The 26,827-nt window shown below is 36.9% G+C and overlaps 1 protein-coding gene across 3 annotated transcripts; it reads left to right on the top strand.

Annotated features, from left to right (window-relative positions):
- Positions 1-24,617, top strand: LOC131158277 (uncharacterized). Of its 3 annotated transcripts, none has more exons than XM_058113021.1 (15): positions 1-396; positions 7,374-7,637; positions 8,437-8,501; positions 8,596-8,812; positions 9,086-9,211; positions 9,300-9,556; positions 20,430-20,537; positions 20,878-21,019; positions 21,100-21,265; positions 21,640-21,797; positions 21,999-22,322; positions 22,444-22,518; positions 22,796-22,865; positions 22,951-23,108; positions 24,279-24,617. In XM_058113021.1, the coding sequence occupies exons 1-15, from the start codon at positions 121-123 to the stop codon at positions 24,426-24,428; spliced, it is 2,556 nt and encodes an 851-aa protein (XP_057969004.1). In that variant the 5' UTR covers positions 1-120; the 3' UTR covers positions 24,429-24,617. The 3 variants fall into 3 exon arrangements, with proteins under 3 accessions (XP_057969004.1, XP_057969003.1, XP_057969005.1); XM_058113020.1 differs by having other exon boundaries at positions 8,377-8,501; XM_058113022.1 differs by lacking the exon at positions 21,999-22,322 and having other exon boundaries at positions 15-396; positions 8,377-8,501.
- The last annotated feature ends 2,210 nt before the right edge of the window (positions 24,618-26,827 follow it).

Below are 26,827 nucleotides of genomic sequence, written 5' to 3'. Positions count from 1 at the left end.
TTATGCCTGCTAGACTACAGTTCGTCTCCAGATTACGCCCTTCTCGAGTCTCAAGCAAACAAAATCAACCCGAAGCCGGCAGCCACACCTCGCTGTCTGAGCTCCCAAAACCCTCCGGCAATGGCTGCTGCCGGTGCTGTACAAACCTTCGAAGAATTCGCGAAGATCCACGCGCTGCTCCTTGCTGCCTCGGGGATTCCGCAGTCTCTGCACCGCCAGCTCTTCGAAAAACTATCCTCTGAGACCTTCGACGGCGGTCGATTCTTCCATATCGAGCCTTGCCAGGACGGCCGGCAGAGGAGGCTGGTCCTCGCCGCTGATTACGTGGACAAGGAGTCTCAGGTTTTCCTCGTCGACCACGCCTGGACTTTTCGTCTCTCCGAGGCTCACAAACAGGTCATACTTCTTAAACGCTACTTAAAATACAACCGTTCGTTTTTTAAAAAAAAAACTGTTTCTCGGATTTCTCTTGGCTTCTTTTGAATTCCCAGAAAGTATCGAAGAGAAAATGATGAAAATTTTATGTCGTGTGTTTTCCATTATTTTTTCTTATCCTAAAGCCATTCACCTGGTACTGTAGGAAACGTATTTGCTCGAGTTACATTACTTATTTCGTTGACTCTTGACTGCTTTTCAACAATTCATGTTAAAGCCCAGAGAAGGGATGAAACCAGAATTTTGTTTGATGTGAGTATGGCCAAAACAAGCACTAAAATAGATAAAATACGAGAATTTTTTTTTTAATAAAAATTTGATGACTAGAAAATATTAGTATTAGACCAAAAAAAATGCTGATAGAATTTTTATTTATGGTCCATTGTTCTGAAAGCAGTGGTATATAATGTTCGTAAATTATTTTAAATATTTTTACAAACCATTACTGAGCTATTATTTTTCACAAATGCAACATTAGAGTTGTGTTTTGGAGCAGGGATTTCAGTCTTAAATTCGGACTTATGTGGATCTTGAAGAAACTCGCTATAATTTGGATTTGTAATGCATTTTGTCCAAATCCATACAATAAAGAAGTTTGAAACTCAAGCTTCCACAGACGCACACAGAGTAAATATATAGTATTAAATATTTATGTTGTGACTGTTTTCAAATACAGAATCTTCTTTATGAAAAATTTGATGGTAATAGACTTCATGGTTGTCAAACCAAGATTCAAATCGTGAATCTAAATTCCAATTTTGAGAATTGAGAATTGAATCGAATCGAAGCTATTCTAAATGATGAGCATATATTGACATACAAACGACAAGCAAAATGGTAAAATGCATTTAAATTTTGAAAAAAAAAAAAAAAAAACCATATTTCATGTGTATACTTTTCCCTAAGCAAATGAAAACTAAGTGAAAGAGTCAAATTAATAAATAAATAAAAAAGAACTTTATGTTGTTTAAGGGAAGAAATCAAGAAAAATAATAAAAAATGAAATTTTAGTGTTTATCAACAATTTTTAAAAATAATATTTCTTATATATTCTTTCATAGACTAAATAGAAAAATATGATAATAACTTAACAAACTACCACGAAAAACCAACTCTTGAATCATAACAACACAATGAAACATGAGTACCACCTTAGCCAGTGAGTGTGCTTTCCCTTCTTCTTAATTGCAGAATATCATACTCCTAGAGTGAAGAATGGTTTTGTGAAGGCAAGATGTGAAGTTCTATTTCTTCTTTGTTTTAGCACAAAACTAATGTAGACAAGGAATGGAAGGTAATAGTGTAAAATAAAAGCAAGAAGAAAGAAGGAAATGTTGTTTTGGGGGTTTTAAACTAGTCAAATTTGTCAGGATATGATAGGTCTCATGGTTATCAAAATCCCAATCTGGATCATGAGATTCTACGATCATACGATCCATACTTGCCTAATCAATCTGGATTTTAAGTAGAATTTTAATAAAGTAGGATCCTATCGGGAGCCTTGGGATCTTAGGATCTTGATAATGGAATATGGATTTTTCCTATTAAGATTTTAACATAAAATGGCCAATATATATTTTTATTGCCCCGAACACTTACTTTTGCAATAGACACAAAATTTGGTCTAGTTGGCTAAATGCATCAAATTAGGGCAACATAACAAACATTTTCTAGGATTTGTTCAATCCAAGTCAAGAGAGCAACTGAACATCTCTTGAAAGCTCTCTTCCTTCAAAATTGAAAGCTCTCTGAGAGCTTAAAGTTCTTGATAGACAGATCCTAGCAAGAGTAGAGGTCTGCTGAGAGTTTTGAGATTAGAGAGAGCTTCAACAAATAGGGAGTTGCACAGTCAGGCTGAGAGCTTAAAGTTGCAGGCCTGTAGTGGTTATGCGTTATCTTTGTAGTTTTTTTGTACTTTCTTCCTCTTTTTATTTTTTCCTCTTATTATTGACAAGCCAGAGACCTATCTTTTTTCCCAAAGCGAAGAGCATATATCTTTCTTTTTCCTCTTCCTTTCTTTGTGACTAACAAAAAGTTCATCCTCTTCTGCCTTTCTTTTTTTCCCTTCTTTTCCTTCTTCTTCTTCTTATGGTCTGATGACAAAACCATGGAAATTGAGAAATTTACATGAGTTCATTGAATTAAGATTAGCAGTTTCTTCTTCCTTCTTCTCTTCATTCTCTTCGCTTTTATTTTTAATTATAATTATTAAATAAACAAGCTAGCAATAGTCTGCCCTTTGCAGAGCACTTTGTAGCTTGAGCTATTTGGTTTTTTTATTTATTTTAGGTTCAAAATTGTTAAGGAAAAACCTGCTAGGTGCTAGCTAGCAAGCTAGCTACATTCCCAAAATTTGTTTTTATTTCTTAGACTCACTATCAGGTTTTTAGGATTATTTTATTTAGAGTTGTCAAAAATTGCCAAATATATAAAATTTTAATTTATTTTACATTGTAAGTAGAATCTTATGATCCATGATCCGATGCTGTAGACCCTCCTGACAATCCTATGTAGAATCCCGATTCTAACAACTAAGATATACTTACATAATAACTGATAAAGTTGAGATTAGAGAGAATATATACACACATATATTAGTGTAGGTCCCAGGCTCTTACATAGCTTTGCGCCTGCCCCATGGATCGTGCCCATAGTTACCAGAATATGTACAAACGTTCCAAAACGTAGTACATTTTTGTTCTAGAGCGCAAAATCTAACAATCTTGATTTTCAATTCAATATTTTTTTTATTAGTTAAAGTGGAGAATTATCACCCTATAGTTTCATCCTAATTCATTACTTATCTATTTCACAAAAGAAAATCTCTTCTAGATTTTGAAGCATTTCAATATCCTTCCCAATATATACAAGTGCCCTTACATATTTTTCACCAATATATCTATATCACTATTTTTAAAGCATGTGTGTGCATGATTTTGTTCCTGTTCCACAAACGGAAACATTCTGTGTTCTAGGTAATATATGCTGTGCCATTGGCAAAGGCACGGATGCTACCTATTGCTGGCCAGCAGTTTGCATCCCATTCTATTACCAGGTGGATGTGGCATTTGGGGAGTGAGGGAAGCCACCCAGTTGATTAGTTGGGTCCCAAATGGGCTCTGCTGTCATTGGAAAAAAAGTTTGCATGATGTCAAATTACTTGTATATTTTTTGAGAAAAGTAAAGGAGAGAGAAAGAGAGAGTGTAGGTGAGATAGGTGCAAATTCTCAAAACTCACAAACCCCATAAAATTTTACTTAAAACAACTCTTGATTCCACAATATAGGTTCTGTTAATTGGTTTGAATCAGTGCTCTTTAATGCATTCCTGAGGTGTGCCTTCAGGCTTTTTGGGATTAAAACACATTGGGGCATAGTTTAAAAGGCAAAAATCCCAAAATGTGTACGTTTTTGGGATGGGGCTTATGCCTCAGCCGCAAAAGGGCAATTTTTATGCCTCAAAATGGAAGGCTAAGCCTTTTGGGTTCAGCAATTAAATTGTTTTAATGATACAAAAATTATTAAAGAGACTGCAAAAAATAAAAACATATTAGGGCACAAAATGCCCTTTTATTTTTTGCATCCTTTCAATGAAATGAAGAGTCCTCCCGCCCTTCGACGAGTACCCCGTCCTTTTGATACTGAGCCAACTGATCTTCTTCGGCAAGCTCCTCCTATGGGAAAGGGAAGAGATGAACTGCCTTCACCACCCTTTTCACTCTTAGATTGTTATGTGCGAGCAGCTCCTTGGACAACCTCTCTTGACTTCCTTCATTCTTTGGCCAGCTTCTTCGATCCTTGACCTACAATGGTTTGAAAAGTAAGTGGGAGACGATGGCTAGTATACTGATCTCAATGAGCCCTTCCCACTTTCACATTCGATTCTTTGAGATGAAGTGCATTAGAAAAGCAAGAGAGAGATTTGAGAGATGAGGGTGGAAGTCTAGGTCATAAGAGTTGCATGGGATGTTCCAGAATTGATAATGTGTGTGTTTTATTAATTTTTTCCCCTCGCTGAAAAGGTAACTCACTGCTAATTTTGTTTCCTTGGATAGTGTCATGAGCCGAACATTTCACACCTTGTGAAAGGTTGTATCATGTATGGCACTAGCTATAACACTTTTGCTTAACTAGCCTGCCAAAAGTATACCGCAGTTTGCCACAAGATGACATTCACAACCGTCGAACGCAAAGTAAGCATAAGCAATAAGCAATAGCATAAGCAATAAGCAATTATGTGAGCAAATGAGAATCAGATGGTAAATTGTAAAGCAACATAAATCATTACTAACTCTTTCGTAGGCAATGTGTGTTTAGTGAGGGAGGCTAGTAGGCTAAACACGTTTACAAAAGCTAGTGAGTTTTATAATGATTGATAAACACTCACCCTTCCCTAAAGAGCTTTATATGCTATTCTAGCTCTAACACTAGGAAACATAGGACTAATCAAGGAGTCATACTCTCATTTGACACTAAGGCATTATCACACTCAATGAATAGAACCTATATACAATTTACATGATGGTCACCCATCATAGTAGTCAAAGCGTGCCTAGGCATGAGGCGCACTAATGTGACGAGGCTTGCGCCTCTCCGGGGGTGAGGCAAGGTGACCTTTAAGAGGTGCAGTGAGGCGCAAGGCACAGTGAGTCAGTGAGGCAGTGAGGTGTCACAACTGTTTAGATTGTACTTTGTTTTTTTACTTCTTTAATCAGAGCCATCTGTTTTCTTTCTTTTTTCTTTATTTTTTGCTGATTTTGGAATTGCTGCCACTTTTTCCTGCCATATGTACCCAGGTGCTCTCAGACTTCTTTCTTCTTTTCTTCTTCTTCTTCTGGCCTGCTGTGCTTCTCTCAGTCAAAGCTGCGAACCCCCTTTTTTAATTTATTTTTGTTTTTGCAGTCCTTTTTTTTTTTAAAGAAATTCTGTTTCTTTTCCTGAAATTTCTGCTCTGCTGCTCTGTGCCACCTCATTAATGTTCCTTTTTTTTTTTTCTGCAGTTTTATCTGGAAAATGAGTTGTTTTTTCTTCCTGGAAACATTTCTTTTTCTGAGCATTTCTGCTTCTGCAATCTGGGATTCCTGGCATTTCACTCAGTGCAGCTGCTTTTGCTGTTTTTTTTTTATAATAATTTCCCTGCTGCTTATTGCTGCCATGAGTTCTCTTTTGTGGAACTTATGGCATGAACATTGCATATTATGAAAATTTGTGTTACAAGTATTCTTTTTTATGTCCTAGTATTGAGTATTTGGATATTTTAAAATTCAAATATTAGTCCTGATGTGTTTAGAATCAATAATCCATTATGTAGGGTATTTTACAGACAATTTTAATAAATGTGCGCCTCACCTTCATGAGACGCGTGCCTTCGCGTCACGCTTTATGCCCAGGCTCGAGGCACCCTTTGCGCCTCCCATCCCATGTACTCAAGACAAATGGTTACAGGCAAGCATAATGCCGTGAACGAGCTCGGCTTGTGAGTGATAGGCATGTGGCTGTAGCTTTACAATTTATGGGCAAATGCAACTGGAGTTACGTGAATTTGAAGTGTTGGAATTTTATATAACTGACCTTATAATTTATTTAATAAAGTTTATATTATTTATAATGCATATAATTTAAATATAAATTAAATTCCTAAAAGGCTTATGCCTCACCTTGGAGGTAAAATGCCTTGCCTTACACCTTCACCTTTTAAAACACCAGTTTGAATTACTTTTTTTGTTCCTGCGCTGTCCTCAGATTGTTTTTTGGGAAGCAGAAGTATGAATTTGCAATAGGTGAAGGTTGGACTAAAGATAGAATTAGTGCAATGTTTTAATAGGCTCAACTGAGGCTCACCTTGAGGCTAGCCTCAAGGCTGGGCATGCCTAAAACCCCCTGAGGCTCAATCTAAAATATCAAATCCCAAAAAGGCTAATGCATTGCGTGTTGAGGGTTATGCCTTTATGCAAAAGGCATGGCTTTTGTCCCTCTTTAGTTGAGGCTTGCACATTTTGGGTGTTTGATTCTCAAGTTAGATGAGGCAAGAAACTTTTAGCTCCATGTTTATATAAAAGGAATGTCATAATACAAGTTGATTTTCAAAACTCTTAAACCTAAACCTTTCCAAAATAATTGAGTTGTATCTTAGATTTTGAAAATAAATTGAACTTGGTAATGTTATAGCATCTCTTGTCATGATTTACGTAATGAATTCAAGTTAACAATTTAAATGGTCGACAAGTAATCTGCAGTTTATATTCGATTTTTTTCTTTCTTAATTTTTCTTAATTTTTAATGTATATGAAATTTACTTACATACATTTATCCAAAAATAAAATTCTCAAAAGGCTTAATGGCTCAATGTTTAAGGCTAAAAGACCTGGCCTTATACCTTCACCTTTAAAACATTACTTTAGTGAAAGAGGAGTTTGAAGTAAAAGATATGTGTTATTTTAGTAAATTGTTTAGTAAGAATTATGTAGACCTGAAGTTGAATTAAGAAAAAAAAAATAACTTGCTAATGTTGCTGAGGTTAATAATTATGGATGCTTCGTAACTTGTAGATAAACAGGTTATTCAGTTGAGGAAAACTTTTCTTAAAAGAATATGAACATAATAGAATGTACAGGCTGTACAGCTTGGATGGGTATTTTTTTGCTGAGGCTGATTAAATTGTTCCAACATGATAGTAAAAATAATGCTGTGTTTAGAAGCATGGATTTCTCAGGCCTTGATTGTAGTTGTTTGGATTTGGATGAAACCCAATACAATTTTGTATTGTGTTTTGTCTAAATTTACACAAATCCAAATCCAACGTTTGACTCCAAACTCCCAAATGTAGGTAAAATTTTGTATGTGTGGATGAAAAATATTCCAACTTCTACATGTAAGAAATTTCGTATCATTAATTGTTTTCTGTATATTGAAACTTGTGCAATTTTTGAGTGGTTGCAGCTGCAGGAAGTTCCTGGGTTGGCTCAAAGGATGGCCTCATTGATGTGTGTAGATCTTGATTTGACTTCAGATTCTGAAGAGGTAGATCATGTTCCTGAAAACTCGCATGGGAAAAATGCTGAATCTAATGTTGAGGAAATGCTGGAGAGTGAACTTCATAGAGCAAAACAGAGAGGTGATGATACCATAAAGTGGTTGGAGCTTGAGGGACTTGACATAGATGATACCATGCTGCTGTCTCTCGACTTGCCTAGTAAATTTCCGGTTTGTCACTCTTACCTTATGTTCGTTTCTTTTTCCTTCCACTTTTTTCCCTGTCATCAACAGTTCTGGACCTTCATATCTTAATATGGGGCTGAGAAAAAGTGGCTCTTGGTTGTAATTTTTTCCCCAGCTCTATGAGCACTGCTTTTTTAAAATTAAACTTCAAGAATTCCACATTTTTGATTCCTTCGCTCAAAATTTGATTTATAAAGGGATAGATTTGATATATTTCTGAGCTGAAGTGGCTGTGCTAGGCATGTCAAATGGCATTTAGGTATTTATATGCACATGCTTTGCTTATGCAGGCCATATGGAGCAATTTTTCCCTTTTTTATTGGGCAATGCTCTGTATAGTTTCAGAAGTTAAAGATTAAAAAGTAATACATGCTTTTCATTTTTTTATTTCATTTCTGTGCAATATTTTGTTATTCCCGTTAGGGTTCAGTCATGCGCTGGTGATGTCCTTCTTTATTCTTATTGTGGATAATTTTGGTTGCTGATATACTGTTAACATTAATTTTTTCAAATATATAACAATCCACAGTTTTTGTTAAAAACAGTTGGAGTGGTGGCAATATTTGATGCTTCACTTTTTGTTTTCACACTCAATTTCTGGGTTTGCACATTGAAATTTATTTGTTTGCTATATTTGCTCTCGTAACTTATTGTGAAACAATATATACATATATTTATTTTTCATTTTCTAAAGCTCTATTAACATTTTGGTTTCTCATTTTAGAATTTGCTTGCACTTAGCCTTTGTTGGAACAAACTTGAGAATCAGGAAATAGTTGTACAGGAGATTATCAAATTCAAACACCTAAGGGCTCTCTGGCTGAACGATAATCCAATTCTTAAAAAATGGTAAGTTCGTTAATGCATCGGAAGTTATTATCCTCTTCTTCATAAGAGCATGCTCAAAAGACTTCCCAGTATTTTGATCTATTCTGTTTTCCAGTGATGCACGAATGGCAGATGCAATTCTCCGAGGATCTGCTGGATTGGAAATCTACAATTCATGTTTCACTCATAATTGTAGTGTCTGGGCACTGGGATTTTGTGGTGGTATATATGGAAAGGATAACCCAGGTGGAACTCATGAGAGTGTCCGTCCTTTGCAGAGTGTGACCTCTCTTGACCTTTCACATAGATGTATTCACAATTTAATCAATAAGGTCCGACTGATTCTATCGCTTGCATCCTGTGTTCATCTTCCAACACATCCCCCTTCCCTCACCCCTCCCCTTAAAATTTTGTATGTATTGCACTTGAGTACAGTGGAGTTGGAAGTTTGGCATAATTTTTCATGTGGATTTTGTTCCAACTTTGCTGGCTAAGTGTGAGTTCCATTATATTAATATTGGTTTCCTGTTGAAGTGGATAGATTTTGGTTGGTCAATGTATCTCTAAAAAATTTCAGTGCTGACTCTTTTTTCCTTTTTCCTTAGGCATTTTCACCTGCTGAAATGCCATCTCTTTCATATTTGAACCTTCGTGGAAACCCATTGGATAAGAATTCAGTGGGTGACTTGTTGAAGCTTCTAAAAGGATTTGCTTGCTTAGATGCAGTTGAGGTATCATTCTGAAGATTGGATCTCTTTATTATTATTATTATTGGCTCGCTAAGAGGCCTATATCTTTAGGAGTTGAAATGTTTTGCAGGTGGATATTCCTGGCCCCCTGGGGGAAAGTGCTGTAGATATTCTTGAATATCTTCCTAATCTTTCTCTGCTGAATGGTGTCAATGCATCAAAGATTTTTGAAACAGGAAAGCATGTGGTTGATTCAATGCTTCAACCACGTCTTCCTGAATGGACTTCTGAGGAACCTCTAGCTGATCGTGTTATCAATGCGATGTGGTTATATTTGATGACATATAGACTTGCAGATGAGGAAAAGATTGATGAAACCTCTGTATGGTATAAATCTATGGCTTCATTTATCACTTATTTATTTATTTTATTTTGTTTTCTGTGGGGGGTTATTATATGTCTTGCCCGTATGAACAACTTCACTTTTCGACCGTGTTCTTTTATTTTTTATTTCTTATGTTTTGGGGTTGGGTTGAGCAGGTTGAGTCTTTGTTAGTTATTTTGAATAATGCAATTTAATTAGTTGCTACACACCATAATTTAGTTCTTGGTTCACAAAATTTTTTTGTAGCTGTGAGAAATATGATTTGGATAGGCTTCTTTCCTATTTTTTATTGGGCAAAAGACATTGAGCTCTTTTAAGGTTTGGTGAAATGACACGGACCACCCCTGAAGTTTCAAAAAAAATTTCGCGGACCCTTTTGAGGTTTTATGCAGACCTCTCTGGAGGCTTTGAAGATCCTGTGGACGATGGACATCGTTTGGTAAAAAGACATAGACCTTCCTTGATATTTAGCAGAAGGACAAATAAGAGAGGACTGTAAGTGTCCTTAACATTAAATGCCAAGTGAGGTTTGTGAGATTTTTGAAACCTTACGAAGAGGTCCGTGTCTTTTTGTCAAACCTTAGGAGAGACCTTTGAAATTTTTGAAACCTTAGGGAGTTCTGCGTCTTTTGCCAGACTTTAGGTGAAGTTTAATGGCTTTTGCAAATTTTTTATTCAATTTGGGTAAAGGATGAAAGAATGTGAGAAAATTAAAGATAAAATATTTGTATATTGGATTGTTATTTGTCACAAATGCAAGCTGTTATTGCTTTTGTACCATTGGCTTTAAGTGAAGATTTTTTCATCTTTCTTGTTGGAACACATTAATAAATTTGATATTATATAATAAAAGAAGTAAAAATGTAGAGAAAATTTGTATACTATTAAGCAACCTTTTCACCTAAAAGCTGAGGCTGTTAGAGTGTGGGCCGACAATGTATGTCAAACTTCAATAGTCCCCTACACTTGCAGCTTGATAGCACGTGGAGAGAAATGAATGATAAAATAACTCCCATTATAGAGACTTTAATAATTTTATCTATTTATTTATTTTTAAAAAATGGCAGCCTGGTGCACAAAGTTCCTGTGTATGCGGGGTCTGGGGAAGGGGCAAACCACAATGGGTCTATAGTATGCAACCTTACCTTGCATTTTTGCAAGAGGCTGTTTCCATACCTCAAACCCATGACCTTCAGGTCACACAGCGACAATCTTACCGGTGCGCCTTAAGATCCCCTTAAGACTTTAATAATTTTTAATAACCATAAAATAAATGTAGGCAATAAGTGTAGAACCCATGACCCCATGATGACCATGGCTTTGGTGCCTTGTTAAATGACCACTACACCTAAAAGCTTAAGCTCTTTGGTTCTAGGCCAAAAATGTGATCTAATGCAAGAAGCAAGACCTTGGGAAGATCCTTGTTGGAGAATAATTAATTAAGAAGAATTGGATCAAGGGATTGTTGGATTTAGTTTCTAGTTTATTTCGTGCTTAGTTTAGTTAGTATAGTAGTATGTATATTTGAGGTCTTGCTTGTAATATTTTTGTAATATAGGGGTATGTTGGTAGTTTCTTGTAATGTTCGGGTATATGTGTAATTTCCTGTGTTACTAGGTTTCTTATAAATAATGTGTGAAAGGCATATAGAAGTTGGTTGTTGAATTTGAATTTGAAGTGAATGTGGGATTTCCCCCTTATGTCTCCTATCTCCTCTCTTTCCTTTCCTTCCTCTCTTCGATACCTTTTAATTTCTCCTCATGGCTGTAGATCCTTGATGCTGCCCCTTCATCATTTGTTATCGCAGCCTTGATGTAGGACAAGAAGCAAGACCTTAGGAAGGTCCTTGGAGAATAATTAAGAAGAATTGGGTCAAGGGATTGTTGGCTTCAGTTAGTAGTCAATTGTGTGTTTAGTTTAATTAGTATAGGATTAAGCATATTTTGGGGACTTGTTTGTAATATTTGTGTATTTTAGGGATATGTTTGTAAATTAATGTAGTTTAGGGGTATATTTGTAATTTCATGTGTTAGGGGCTTCTTATAAATAATGTGTGAACGCCATGTTGTAAGTAGTTGATGAATTTAAATTGAATTGAATTTGTGATTCCCCTTTGTATGCCCTCTCTCCTCTCTTCCCCTTCCTCTCTTCAGTTTCTTCTGATCTCTCCCATGGCTGTAGATCCTTGATGCTGCCCTGCATCATTTGGTATCAGAGTCCAACCATGATCTCCATTTTTCCATTTCAATTCCCCATCTTTCCTTTTCACTCTTCTTTCTCTCCTCTTCTCTCTTCTTCCTTCTCCCTCTGTCTGTAACTTCTCTCTCCCTTCATGCTTTGCTTCTGATCAGACTTTTCTCTTGTTCTGCACCGATGCTGCTGCTGCTGCTGCTCCTCTGTCTTTTCTCCTGTTCTGTTTGTCCCTCAATTCTGTCTCTCTTTGTTACCCTAAATCCCAATCCCGGATGCCATCCCCTTTAACCATCCTCTCTGCCCTGAGATTTCAGTTAAAAAGAAAAATGAAAATTAGTTCTGAACTTTTCCAAAAATTCCAGTTGTGTCCCATTTTCGTGAGCACCCCTTCCCTTGAAGCTTTTCTCAACACCTTCCATACCATAAAAAATAGAATGTCACCTTCTGGCCACCCATGAAGCCCGCACACTGGCTGAAAATTTCCAGCCATAGAAGCTTTCAAATCCATCCTTGCTGGAGTTGTTTTGAGACTTTTGACACACCACCACTACCATTCAACTCACCACCCTTGGATCTACCACCTTCCTGAAAACCATCAGCGGAGGGCCCTCGCAGGTGGTGCATGTGCCCCACACGCTGGTGACCGGTGAGTGGAAATCTACCAGTCTTCTCCTAGTTCCAGATTTGCGAAAAATTGCTCCAGCCACGTTATTTTGGGTTTTCTTCATGACATTTTGACTTGCAATGAGTTTTTGATTGTGGATGTGATATTTTTCGAGCAAGCTTGATAAGTTGATTTGAAAGGCTAGAAAGTGATGAATTCGTGTACCATCAGCACTTTGGAGCATGGCTTTGTCACTGCCAGCAATAAAAATCAGTTTTTACTGCTTTGTTTGTGAGTTTTCTTTGTGAACTTGTTTACTTTTTACATGGGCTCTAGATCACATGTGAATTGAAGATAGTTCTTGCACATTGGGAGTCAGATTTGTGGTTTTGAAAAATAGATCGAGGATAGTTAGCAAATCGTGTTAAGGGATTTTGGTGAATGGTTAACTGGAAAAACAAATAGCTTTTTTCATACTCTAGACATAATATCAAGCCATTCTGTACCTTTCTTAAGCGTGGAGAAAATGTATGCAAATTTTTCATTGATGGAACATGTCCTATGAATGTGTTTTCTAGAAATGGAGTCACTTGTATGCAACTTCTTTTGGAACGTCAACCCAGTGCTTTATGAGATATCTTGGTTTGGCAACACTATTTTACATGTTTGTGAAAGATGTTTGGTTCCTATCCACATGGGCTACTGTTTTCATAATGTTTTGTGCGATGTCTTAGCCTTGGAATATTGGCCATGTAGTCCCTGTATCTCCTTGGCTGGATGATTTGGCTGTGACTCAAGGAGATGAGAACACATGTCTTCCACTATAATGGTAAGAAGATCATCTTGAAGCACACATTACCAACCAACCAAGACAAAGAATCTGTTCAAGTTACTCAACTTGAAGAGACTGCAAGGAAGTCAATGCATGTGTTTGAAGACATCCAAAGTCTTTCAAACAATCCTATTGTTGAGTTTTCCATTGCTGATGAGTTCATTGATGCCAATTCTCAATTCAAGTCTGTAGTGCTGTCAATGGAGCGTGGTTTCTTGTATCACTCAAGTTCCAGCTTTCAAAATAGTCTTAAATTTGCTTCTTTCATCTAATACTCCAACATTTCAATGTTCGAGGCTGACTTTTTTCTAACTAGGGGAGATTTGATATAAGACAAGCAGCAAGACTTTAGTTGTTAGAGAATGATTACGAAGAATTTGGCCAAGGGATTGTTGGGTTTAGTAGTTTGTTATGTGTTTAGTTTAATTAGTATAGTGATGTAGGGGCAGCATCAAGGTTCTGCAGCCATGGAGAATTTAGAAGGGAGGAAGGAAGGGGAAGGGAGGAGAGAGGAGATACTAGGGGGAAAACTCATGTCAATTCAAGTCAAATTCATCAACAGCTGCTTTCAACATTGCTTTTGCACTCTATTTATAAGAAAGCTTCTTCACATGAAATAACATATAAACCTTAAAATTCATTACATTATAAACAACATACCCCTATAATACACAAATAGTACAACTAAGGCCCCAAATACGCATAATACTCTACTTGTTAAACTAAACACATAATAAACTACTAACTTGATCCAACAATTCTTTGACCCAACTCTTCTTAATTATTCTACAGCAAGCATCTTCCCAAGGTCTTGCTTCTCGTCGTACATCAACTCTCCCCCAATTAGAAGAAATTCAGCCTCGAATTTTGAAATGTTGGAGGAACAGAAGTGAGAAGCAAAATTGGACTCTTTGAAAAACAACACTTGAATGAGACAAGAAACAACGTTCCATTGGCAGCACCATAGACTTGACTTGAAAATTAGATCATTGAACTCGTCGAGGATAACAAATCCTATAATAGGAATGATTGAAAGACTTTGGATGTCTTCAAACAGATTCATTGCCTTGCTCGTAGTGTCTTTAAGTTGAGTAACTTTGACATGATCAACAATCTCATATTCTTTGTCCTAGTTGGGCTTCAAAATGATTTTCTTTCCATTATAGGGGAAGATATATGTGTTCTTATGTCCTAGAGTCACATCCAAATCATCCAACCAAGATGAACCAAGGAGTACATGGCCAATGTTTATGGGTAGGATATCACACCAAACATTATCAAAGTAAGCACCCATTTGGATTGGAACCAAACATCTTTCATAAACATTTAAGGTAGTGTCATCAATCCACGACAATTCTTAAGGCTTTGGGTGAGGTTCTGGATGAAGTTGCATAGTGACTCCATGCATAGAAATCAATTTGTAGGGCATTGTCCATCAATGATGATTTTGGAAACATTTCCTCTACATTTGAGAAAGGTGTGGAAAAGCTTGAATGTGCCCAAGGCATGATAAATGGCATTTCTTTGTCCTATAATTTGTCACCATATTGTTGGATTTATACTTATTTACACTGCAACCATATATCACCAAAAGTTCTCAACAAACTTGCCCACAATTCTCAAACCAATCATGAAAAACAATAGACTCGACTCCCAATTTTCAAGAAATATCTTCAATTCACCTTAGATCTTGAGTGTTTTGCTGAAATGAAACAAATTCACTTACAAAACTCCTAAACTGCAGCAATGAAATCTGATTTTTGATGCTGGTGGTGACCATTTCTAGGGTTATGTGCCAAATTATCGCGCTTGCTTGCAGTATATTGTGTGCAATCAAAATATCATGCTGCAGATCAACTTATCATGGAGAAACTCAAAAATATCGTGACTGCAGACAATTTCTCATGAGACAGGAAATTGCAGAAGACTTTGGGAAACTTCCTCACACACTTGGCATGTGGGGCGCGTGATTCGATGGTAGCAAGATTCCGGAGATGAAACCTAAGGCAGGTGCAGATCAGGGGGTGGGGAGCAGTGGTGGTCCCATGAGAAAAACTCAGGACACACTAGGGATTCTTGAAGGTTGACAGCTGGAGTATGTCTGGCTGGAGTGTGGGGTCACATGACTGATCGGATGGTGATGCAATTTTGAGTGGAAGGGTTTCAGATGTTTATGTTTGCAATGGAATGAGTGTTGTTGTAGGATGGTCGATGGAATGTGGTGTTTGGAGAATTGGGGACACGACTGGAATTTTCGGAGAAGTCCAGACTGCAGAGCTGCTTTTTGTTTGTTTTTTTTTAACTGAAATTTTGGAACAGAGATGATGTGATGAGAAACTAACAGAGAGGGAGAGTGATTAATGCAGGGAATGGAAGACGAAGATGAAGAATAGGAGGAGAGAAACAGAGAAGAAGAAAGAGAGCATAAGGCTGCTGGGCAGCAGAGGATTAGGGACAGAACAGGAGATCAGAACATATAAAAAAGAAAGAAGAATTCAATTCAATTCAATTCTAATTCATCAACAGCTGCTTACAACATGACTTTCACACACTATTTATAAGAAAGCCTCTTCACATGAAATTACATATAAACCCCTAAAACTGCATTACATTACAAGCATACTACTAGAATGCACAAATACTACAAATAAGCCCCCAAATACACATAATACTCAACGAATTAAACTAAACACATGATAAACTACTAACTTAACCCAACAATTCCTTGACCCAGCTCTTCTTAATTATTCTCCAGTGAAGATCTTCCCAAGGTCTTGCTTCTTGTTTGTATTACTTGTGTATTTTAGGGGGTATATGTGTAATTTCATGTGTAGAAGATATCTTATAAGTAGTGTTGAAATCCATGTAGAAGCTTTCGAGCTTGAATTTGAAAGTGAACATGAGATTTCCCCTTTGTATCTCCTCTCTCCTCTCTTCCCCTTCTTCTATTCTAATTTCTCCCCATGACCGCAGATCCAGATTTCACCTTTGTATCTCCTCTCTTTCCCTTCGTCCCATGACTGCAGATCCTTGATACTGTCCTGCATAACAATGTATATCAACTATCAAGCTTTAATTTACACAACTCCCCGTAGACTGTACATGGTTTCCCATTTAAGAAGAAGATGCAAAACATTGTCTATTGACAAAACTTTCTAAAATAGGGTATTTGATATTAGTGTTACAGGCGTGAAGAGTTAGGTTGAAAATTTAGTATGGAAATTGGAAATTAAGGGTTACCAAACTTAACAAGAAACACAAACTAGACTGAAACTGAATTGCTTTGCATTTCGGTTTGGTTTTTCAGTTTTGGTTTTTTAATTTCTTAAAATTGGTTTTCAGTTTAACAAATAAATTGAACTGAAACAAACTGAAAATAGAAATATAAATGCATTATTTAAATTTTATATACTATGTTTTATCATTTATGCAGTTCTTTATAATTTATTTTTAATTCTAAAAAAATATTTATTAAAGGAATTTATTCTGATCTTCAATTTTACCAACATCAAATCCAAATAATATATTCTTTAATTGGGGATATAATTATTTTATGGACGTGGACGAGGGCTGTTTCCTTCTCCTGGAATGATGTCGGACAACATTTTCCACTCCTGTGTTTCTTCAGCACTGTTTACCCAAGAGTCGAGTCTAGAGGGGAGGGGGGGGTGAATGGACTCTTTTGCAAATTTTAGCTTTCCTCTACAAAATATAAAATTTTGGCAAGATAGAAATGATTATATCACAATATAAAGAATATAAATCATGCACAAGATATGAATTAAATAGTTTAGGGAAGAAGAATTGGACAAACAATATTAACGTGGTTCGGCCCCTGCCTACGTCCATGCCTTGAGTCACACCTAAGGTTTCCACAATCCACTATAAACCTCATTCACCAACGGAGAAGCCTTTACAACCGAGAACAAATCCCTTTCGTTGACCAAGAGCCTTTCCAAGGGAACCAATCCCTTAACGCTCACCCAGAGCCGCAAGGTTCACCAAGTATCATTGCAATTCGGTTCACCAAGAACCTTCAACCATGGTTCACCAAGAACCCTTTGCAATGAGAAAATGAATTACAAAGATAATGTTCCTTGAATGAGCTAATATTTGATACAATCAAAACCTCACACTAAGTCTCTCAAGTAATGAATCATATAAGTATAAGGAGCAAGAGAGATTTTGAGCACTAGAATGATGAACTAAATGCAAAGTGCTTGTGAATGATATTCAATAGATGTTAATAACTAAGATCAATCCTTAAACAAGTCTTTGGACTTGTATTTATAGGCAAATTGGCTTACTAGCCGTTTTATGGCCGTTGGCTTAATAAAATAATTTATTAGTTTGAAAACTAGCCGTTTGAATCTGAAAAATAGAATAAAAACAAATAAATTTAAATCAACTAAATACTTTAAAAGAAGAAGATTTCACCCCAAGAAGAAAACACTATGACATCCAACTCACCTAACCAATCTAATCCCAAATCCTAATCATGCAATCAATCAATTATCATCCTATTTGACGGCAAAGTATTCTAACTATCTAAGACCCTCTCTCGAGTATAATTAGAATTACCCAAAATACGATAACCCGCGATATGTCTATGCGAATTTAAAAGCATTTGAGTACATTAAGATTAGTAATTTTTCACATAAAAGCCGCACAAATCACGTTGGCACATTCCTATCTTTCATTCAATTCATGACATACATCATACGAAGCTCAACTACAGGCATCATCTCTCAAATTAACATGCACAACAAATCATTCAACTATCGGCCAAATAATTGAAAACATTAAACTCAAAGGAATGATAAAATTATGATCACATAGAAATAAGATTTGGAATTGTCATGGAGAGGTTACATTGTAGCCTTAGCAATAGCAATTTGCCCATAATAGAATCAAAATAAACCATAATGATTCTAGAATTCATAATGAAAATTGTACAAAGAGAAGATAAAAGAATTAAAAAGGAAACTGTATGTAGATCGAGAATCTCAATCGTCAACAACTCCAATTCGGCCTCTCTCTTCTTCTTTTTCCAAGCTTTGAATTCCTCTCTAATGGTGAAGAAAATCCCCCTCCTTTTTTCCAGCTTCAAATCCCCTCCTTTTATAAAACTCTGGTCGTCCTCCCTTCTTATCTCCCCAAAACAAGATCATCCAAATCCCCTCTTTTTTTGCCGCCGCTTTGATGTGTGATTTTCTTTATCGAGCTCTTCCCATCTTCAAAAATCTTCAACACGAAAGTTGTGGGATTTTTTCTTAGCTTTCCGTAGATACCAAGATCTTCCTTTTTGGAGTTTTGTAGCAAAAATTATGCTCCAAATACTGAAGGGTGTTTCAGGAAATTCAGGAAATGAATTTGAGTTTGAAAATGACTTTTGATGAAGGGAATTTGAATTTGAAAAGTAAAGTTTCCTCCTTATCCTATGACTCCTTTAATTTATTTATTCCTAAATGAAAATAAATTAAATAAATTAAAACTCTAATAAATAACAAAATTAAACACAAACTAGCATAAAAATAAGAGTGAAAGTATGACAAAACTTGTATAGAAATTAAACACACCAATATCCTGGCAAGATTGTACTTCACAGAAACTTTGAGAAATATCTCAATTTGAACAGCGTAGGAGCGATTATTCAGCATTAGAGTCTATTGAATCAGTTTGGACTAATGCAGGCTGCTGTGGATGGGTCCTGTTTCAATGGGTGTTTTCTGTCAATTTTCTTTAGTTCTCAATAAATATCAGTATTGTCTTTGACCAATTTGAAATTATTAAAGGTTGTTACATTAGTAAATTGTTTTGTACTATTTATTATACAGCCAAGTGACAGCGTACTCCTTTTTATAATGATTTACGGGTATATTAATAAGGGTAAAAGACACTCACCTCCCCTGAGGTTTGCCAAAAAGACAAGGACTTGAGGTTTGAAAAATGCCACAGACCTCCCCTCACATTTAGATCCTTGGACACTCATACCCCATTCCAATAACAGATGCTTAATACCGTTTTAAAAACAAATTTAATAAGACAAATTTGCCCGTGAAAAATGGAGGCTGCTCGTTCACACACATACAAGCTGTTCATCCACTGCTCGCTGTGCTCCGGCCACGACAGCAGCAGCACCCCCACACCCAAGCTCTCCAACACTGAGTTCCACCCCGTGTCAAAAACGCCCCCACCATCAGGTGCAAATGCACCTTCTCCTGCAAACACCACTTCGCTATCAGCCCCTTCTCCTTCACCTTCTCTATGAAGTTTTCGGGCAGTGTCACTGTCTGGCCCATCACCACGTCCAGCTGCAGGATCCACAAAAAAGGTTTGTCACAGTTCGCAAGGGAGGACTAGTGGGTTTCGGGCCAATTCCAGGCGATGAGGTTGAGGGGTCCGGTGGTGTCTATGTGGGGGAACTTGGTGGCGAGGGTGTGCAGGACTTCGGACTCGAAGTCGTTGAAGGTGCTGATGATGGAGGAGGCCCCCATCACCAGGTGCAAAAGCACCTTCTCCTATGGACACCACTTCGCTATCAGCCCCTTCTCCTTCACCTCCTTTGCAAAGTTCTCGGGTAGCATTGCCATCTCGCCCATCACCACGCTCAGCCGCAGGATCTACAAAAATGGTCGGCTGCAGTTTGTGAGGGAGGACTGGTGGTTTTTGAGCCTGCCCCGGGCGATGAGGTTGAGGGGTCCAGTGGTGTAGATGCGGGGGAACTTGGCGGCGAGGGCACGCAGGAGTTCGGGCTCGAAGTCGTTAAAGGTTCTGATGATGATGGCATAGGATTGTGTGCAGTTCTCCATAGTTTGCATGTGCTTCAGCTTGATACCTTGAATTAAGCTTGGTATTGGAGAGCTTGGTGGGTGGTGGCAGCGTACGAGCGGCAGTTGGGAGAGGCAAGATTAGAGGGGATGATCAACGGGAGGGGAGGATTGAGAGAGAGAGAGATGTTGAACGAGCAGCCCTGATTTTTTAAGGGAAAATTTCTCCCATTAATTTTTTTTAACGGTGTTAAGCATTTGTTATTGGAAGGGGGTGTTGAGTGTCCAAGGATCCAAATGTGAGGGGAGGTCTGTGGCATTTTTCAAACCTGAGGGGAAGTCCTTTTCTTTTTGGTAAACCTCAGGGGAGGTGAGTGTCTTTTGCCGTATAAATAATTTCTTTCTGAGCAATGATCTTTTTATTATTTTATTTACTGCCAAGTGACAGTGTCCTTGTTTTATATTGCTTTACACAGGTATGTGATGGATGAATTAGGCTCAGCTCTGCGACATAGTGATGAACAAAATTTCAGAGTGTCTCCTTTTCTCTATATGCCAGAGGGAGATCTGAAGTCAGCTGTGAGGTTCTCTATTAACCAGTATTTTTTTGCTTGAGAGTTTAGCTGTTTGTATTCTGTAATATGTGAGGAAATTGGTACATACTAAGTTGAGAGCTCACATACACACTAATACATTGTAGTTTGCCTTATTAAAATGTTATTCATGGACCCAAAAATGAACACATGTTCTTCTAAATCTGGATTCTTCTATATAATTTATCACATTTTCTATAGAACCCAGATCCTTAGGCACATGGGTCCACAGGCATGTCGACATGTGCTCTGGATTCTGTATGATTCTACTTTCTTTTTTTCAATAATGGACAAAACTACCAATCTTTTAACTTGAACAAATGATTTTCAGCTTTTCTATTCTATGGCCTACCCAGAATGTTCAAAAGGGTGATGAGTGCACTCGTGATTTTCTATTTGGTATTGGAGAGGACAAGCAACACTCTGCAAGACTTACAGCTTGGTTCCATACCCCAGAAAACTACTTTATCCAAGTTTGTATCATCTCATATTGCTAACTTGAAACGTAATTCACTGCTATGTCTTCTATTAATTTATATATATTTTTTTTAAGGAATATGAGAAGCACTGCCGGAAATTGCATTCAAAAATTTTTGCTCCTCAATCCTTGAAGTTGTCTCAAGCTACAAGTCCGATTTGTAGTGCTGGATGTGCTTTACGTGTTTACACAGATATTCCTCAAGTGGAAGAATTCTTGACACGCCCTGAATTCGTAATCAGTATGATTTATGGCTCAGTGTGCTAGTGACATGATGCTTTTATTTGTTTTTCTCATGTTAAATCAAGTTTTTTGGGAGCCTTCCATAAAATTTTAATATGCACTTCTCGATTCTGCATCTATTGCCTCAATAATTTGATTTAACTTCTTTTGCAAAAGCTTCATGAAATCTATTTAGTGTAGAATCCTTTAGCATCCTAGTTCCTTTGTTTCTTTCTGGGTTCATGATTTGGCTTTTGATCCTCTTGGTTAACAGGATCCAATTGGTTGATTTTTTTTTTAGGTGACCTTGATCCAGAGAAGTTTATATGTATTATAATTATACTTTCCCTTTTTTCCTTTTATTAAATTTTATTTTATTTCTCTTGCTCACAGTAATGGACCCAAAGGATGCAGATATCATATGGACAAGCATGCAAATAGATGAGGACATGAGAAAAGCTGCTGGAATAACATATCAGCAATATATAAACCAATTTCCTTTTGAGGCTTGTCTTGTCATGAAACATCATTTGGCTGATACTGTTCAGAAGGTTAAGAAAACAAGCTTATTACGCATGAACACATTCTTTAATGAAACCACATTTATCGATTGTCATGTAGCTTTTTCTGTTATTTGAACTTGATCTGTCACTTTTATGCATTTTTAAGAGCCTAATTTATTGTGTTGCATGCAAGGCAAAGCCCACAATTTAAGTAATGCTCTTTTGCATACACATTCTTCCCCCTAGCAGGCGCATGGTTCTCCTGAATGGTTTCAGCCTACGTATAATCTTGAAACACAGTTATCTCAACTCATTGGTGACTACTGCATACGCAAAAGGGATGATCTTGACAATCTATGGATCTTAAAGCCGTGGAACATGGCTCGAACCATTGACACAACCATCACTGGTGATTTATCAGCTATTATCCGTGTCATGGAAACTGGTCCAAAAATATGCCAGAAGTATATTGAGCACCCTGCCTTGTTCAAAGGGAAGAAATTTGATCTCCGTTACATAGTACTTGTTCGCAGTATAAATCCTTTGGAAATATTCCTTTGGGATGTATTTTGGGTATGCATATTCTTTATTCAATTCCATTTCTTCTATGAAATTAATTTGGTAATCAACACATTCCTGTTCATAGATGCATACAATTATTTTTAAAATTTTATTTTTTATAATTTTTTTTCAGGTTAGGTTGGCAAATAACGCATATTCATTGGACAAGTGCAGTTTTTTTGAGTACGAGACTCATTTTACCGTTATGGTAAGTTCTATGGACCAATTAAGGCTGGCTGGGCTTGGGTACCTAAGGGTCAAGATAGTGCAAGTGCTGTCATTTTTTTTTACCCAGTAATAGGAATTGTTGCTATTGGTAGCTTCTCTTATGAAGATTTCATATATAAAAAGGAACATGATTAAATTATTCACATTTCTTTTTGGTAGAAGGAACATGATTAAATTGTTCATATTTCTTTGTATCAGTAATCATGTTACTGTAATTTGACTAAAGGTGCACTTAATCTTCCTATGGTGGGTTTCAGAACTATTGTGGGAGATTGAATCACGTGAATGCACCAGATTTTGTAAGGGAGTTCGAGCAAGAACATCAAGGTAAGGGTCTTCTCTTTGAAAGAAATGGTACTTTTCTATTGCATTTTTGAATTAATTTTCTGATGTAGATTTCTGTGCTTTCCAGTAAAGTGGTTAGATATCCACATGAGAATCAAGGATATGATCAGATCAGTATTTGAGTCCGCTGCACTTGTGCACCCAGAAATGCAGTGTCCAACATCCAGGGCGATGTATGGTGTGGATGTCATGCTTGATTGCTCGTTCCGGCCAAAATTATTAGAGGTGTGTGACTGAAACTGCTTTGGGCCCAATTAAATTTTCAGACAATTATAAAAATGTCAGCTTATTTTTTAATTTTCTAGGATCTGCATTTGAGTAGAAATAAAGGATTTGTTTAGTTGCAAAGAACAATTTTCAATTTTCCTTTTCAAGTCCCAAATAATTACAAAATCACACCTTATTTTCCAATTTTTAAAAAATTGTATAAGAAATCAGACATCTAGAAAGAAAAAATAATAAGATGCTTTCTAACTTTACAAATTTAGAAAATTAGAAAACAATGTGCCATTTTTGTAATTTTTTGAAAATTTGGAATAAAACTATTTTCCACATGTGAATAGTGCCAAAACTTTTTATTATTTTTCCAATTTTTTATATGCATATTGCAAAACTGAAAAATAAGCTGAATTTTTTTAATTCTTTGAAAAATTAAAAATGAAAAATGAAAACTATTTTCCTAAACTAAACAGCTTTGTTCCCTGATTTGTAACGTCAAATAATTGAAGTAGTTTGAATTCAAATGTTCAACCTTTTTGTATAGCTACTTCCCTGAAAATTAAAGGTTGATTTAAAAAATAAAAAATAAAAATTCAGATCTTGTTTTGCTTTGCTTTTCATTCAATCCATTTAGTTGTTCTTTAGATACGCTAAACTTACCACTTAAACAGTGCATCTTACACCGCTACCTTCATGTGTATTGTACTATCATGTGTGCGGTACAACAATACAAAAAATGTAGATTGTATCACCGTGCAGTGTTTTGGAGAAATTCTTACGAGGAATTGCCCCTTGAAATCGGATTTAGGAACCAATCAATCCCTGTTCCCATGTTGGGAACATATTAGCAAAGGAATTCACTCAGCTCAGTCAGATTTGAGCATGGAGTGAGTTTAAGGTTAATCCAGTCAATATGTTAGCTTTGGTGCTGACATATTGAACATGTGGCAACACAAATTGGATGGTTCTATATCCTAAGTAAGCACTGTTTCTTGTGAGTGTTTCTCATTCAAGACATTTTTTAGTCACCAAGGGTTTTTGTTTTAAGTACCCAAAATGAACTATACGTGACATTGGCACTTTTTGCTTGTTTCCTCTTTTCGTCTTATTCTTTGGGGGTAAAACTGTTCATGTAACATCTTAAACTTTCTAAGTTTGTGCTGTTTGCAACTGTAGGTGACTTACTGCCCTGACTGTTCAAGAGCATGCAAGTACGATACCAACACTGTATTTGAAGGAGGGGAAATTGTTAGAGGTTGTCAGTTCTTTAATCAAGTGTTTGGTTGTCTGTTTTTAAATGAAACTACTTATGTGACCCCATTATAGTTGAGCAGCGGAGGAAATTTTGTTGTAATCTTTTTAGGAGATCAAACTCATTGTTCTGTTGTTCCGCATTTTTGTTTTTTGTTTTGTTTTGTTTTTTTCTGCATATGTTTCATTGTTGGATTACTTAAAAGATTATAACTATTGTGGACAAAAAATATATGAGAGTTGATGGCATTGAAATCCCTCAAATGCACCCATTAATGTCCATAAGCTGGTATAGGTAGTGGCCATGTGTTAGGGGTTGACAGTATGATCTCGTTTAAATGGGGAGGAGAGATATTTTCACTTGTCCTCCCCAGGGATTTTTATACTGGATGTTGAATAATTCGAATGATGACTTGTCTAGTCTCTTGTTGATTGAATATAACAACTAGTTTCACATGTCATTGAGTATGAACGTTGCTTGTCTTCATGAATTCATTATTGTTGGAATTGATATTTTATGCCTATGATGTCTTTCGAAATTCTCTTAAGTGTTCATGACAATTGGATTGAATGTGTAGTTGGTTGACTCATCGAGGGAGTATCGATGAGTGCCGCGCGTCCCGTTAATTGAGCTTAAATTGGTGGTTCATGATAGTTGGTATTAGAGCATGGTGTGCGTGAGCTCCGTGGGCGTGAACACTATGAGTTGTAAAATGAGAATTTAAAATTTTGTAAAAATTGAACAATGATGAGACATATAAGGCAAGGGATGACTCGAGAGAAAGGCGTGCGAATTGATTTTGAAATTGGAATTGTGAAACTTGAGTCACTCTATGTATAAGAATCCTTGGTATGGAGTAGTTAAAAGCATTGAGAAAAGGGTGTAATACATAAGAGGCATGATATCATCTCCCATCTCTTCTGAAGGAGAAAGACAAATAGAGCTTGTGGTATTCGAAAGGAGGATTGAGTAGTCGGAAAAACATCAAGGGCGTGATGCCATTCATCATCCCAAAGGGTAGCGCCAATAGAGCTTGAGGCCTCTCTACGAGAAGCAGACCAATAGAGCTTGAGGTTTGTCAGAGAATACTGAGTTATTAGAAGCCTTGAGTAGGTTGAAACATATCGAGGAAGTGATGTCATTCATTGTCCTAAAGGGTAGAGCCAATAGAGCTTGAGGCCTCCCAGTGGGAAATAGACCAATAGAGCTTGAGGTCTGTCAGAGAATATTGAGTTGTTGGAAGCCTTGAATAGGCTTAATGATATCAAGGTCGGATGCAATCCAAAATCCCATGGGTTTGTGCCAATAGAGCTTGAGGCTGCCCTACGAAAGTTAATTGAGATCGTTGCTTATATTGCACGTACAGAGGATGGGAAAAGTATCCATGACAATTCGATGGTTAAGTAAGCAAAGGACTTCCAGTAAGACTACAAAGAGAAGGTAATGGTTCACACCAAGCACACTAGAAAGTAGGTAGGGTGCCTCACAAAAGTGCAAAAGGGAAGGCAATGTGAACACTACACGCTCGGTAAGTCAACAAGGTAGAGAAAGGGTAATGGTTCACACCAAGCACCTAGGAAAGCAGATAGGGTGTCACACCAAGCGCTAAAGGGTTGGCAAGGTAAATGATGCATGCTTCGGTTGGTATGAGAAAGAAAAGATAATGGTTCCCGCCAAGTACCTTGGAAAGTAGGTAGGGTGACATGCCAAAACGCGTGAGAAGGGGTAGGCAGGGTGAATGCCGCACGCTCTAACCAAGTTAAGATAGATAATTACAAGCCTTTGTCGACTTGAACAATGGTATAATGCAAGATTTGGTAGAATTCAATGCCCAAAAGACAAACAACTGGAGTGGATGAGTCGTATACCTTTTCGGTTTTTTACCCGTCAGTTGTCATAGTTACCTCACATAGTCGATGAGTTGTATCCTTTTTCAAATCCTCAATTGTCAGTTGTCATAGTTATCTCACACAATCGACGTGTCATATCTTTTCTAGCTCTTAACTAATCAGTAGTCGTAGTTAACTCGCATAGTGGATGAGTCATTTATCTTTTTAGCTCTTTGCAAGTGAGTATCTATGGTTCCCTCTTACCATGGATGAGTCGTACAAAGACAAAATATGTAAAGTATAACCTGGTAGACATGTAGTCAATGACGAAGGTCATTAACAACAAGAGTGGGAAGTCTTCTTACAAATACATCGACGAGGTCGTCGATAGAGTGAGGGAGAATATTAGGGGTTGACAGTGTGATGTCGATTAAATGGTGAGGAGAGATATCTTCACTTGCCATCGCTTGGAATTTTTATACTGGATGTTGAATAACTCGAATGATGACTTGTGTGATTGTCTTATTAATTGAATACAGCAACTAATTCCACATGTCATTGAGTATGAAGGTCGTTTGTCTTCTTCATGAATGAATTATTATTGAAATTGATATTTCATGCCTATGGTGGCTTTCGAAAACCTC

Source organism: Malania oleifera, chromosome 6, assembly GCF_029873635.1.
Source record: "Malania oleifera isolate guangnan ecotype guangnan chromosome 6, ASM2987363v1, whole genome shotgun sequence".
NCBI lineage: Eukaryota > Viridiplantae > Streptophyta > Magnoliopsida > Santalales > Ximeniaceae > Malania > Malania oleifera.
Note: the sequence above shows the minus strand (reverse complement) of the source record. Positions and strands in the feature narration are given on the sequence as shown.

Bases quoted from the DNA above. Each gene is read 5' to 3' on its own strand.
- LOC131158277 (XM_058113020.1), top strand. From the start codon at position 121: ATGGCTGCTGCCGGTGCTGTACAAACCTTCGAAGAATTCGCGAAGATC. The intron at 21,798-21,998 runs GTTAAGAAAACA...TCCCCCTAGCAG, and splicing joins TGGCTGATACTGTTCAGAAG to GCGCATGGTTCTCCTGAATG. The intron at 22,323-22,443 runs GTATGCATATTC...ATTTTTTTTCAG, and splicing joins TCCTTTGGGATGTATTTTGG to GTTAGGTTGGCAAATAACGC.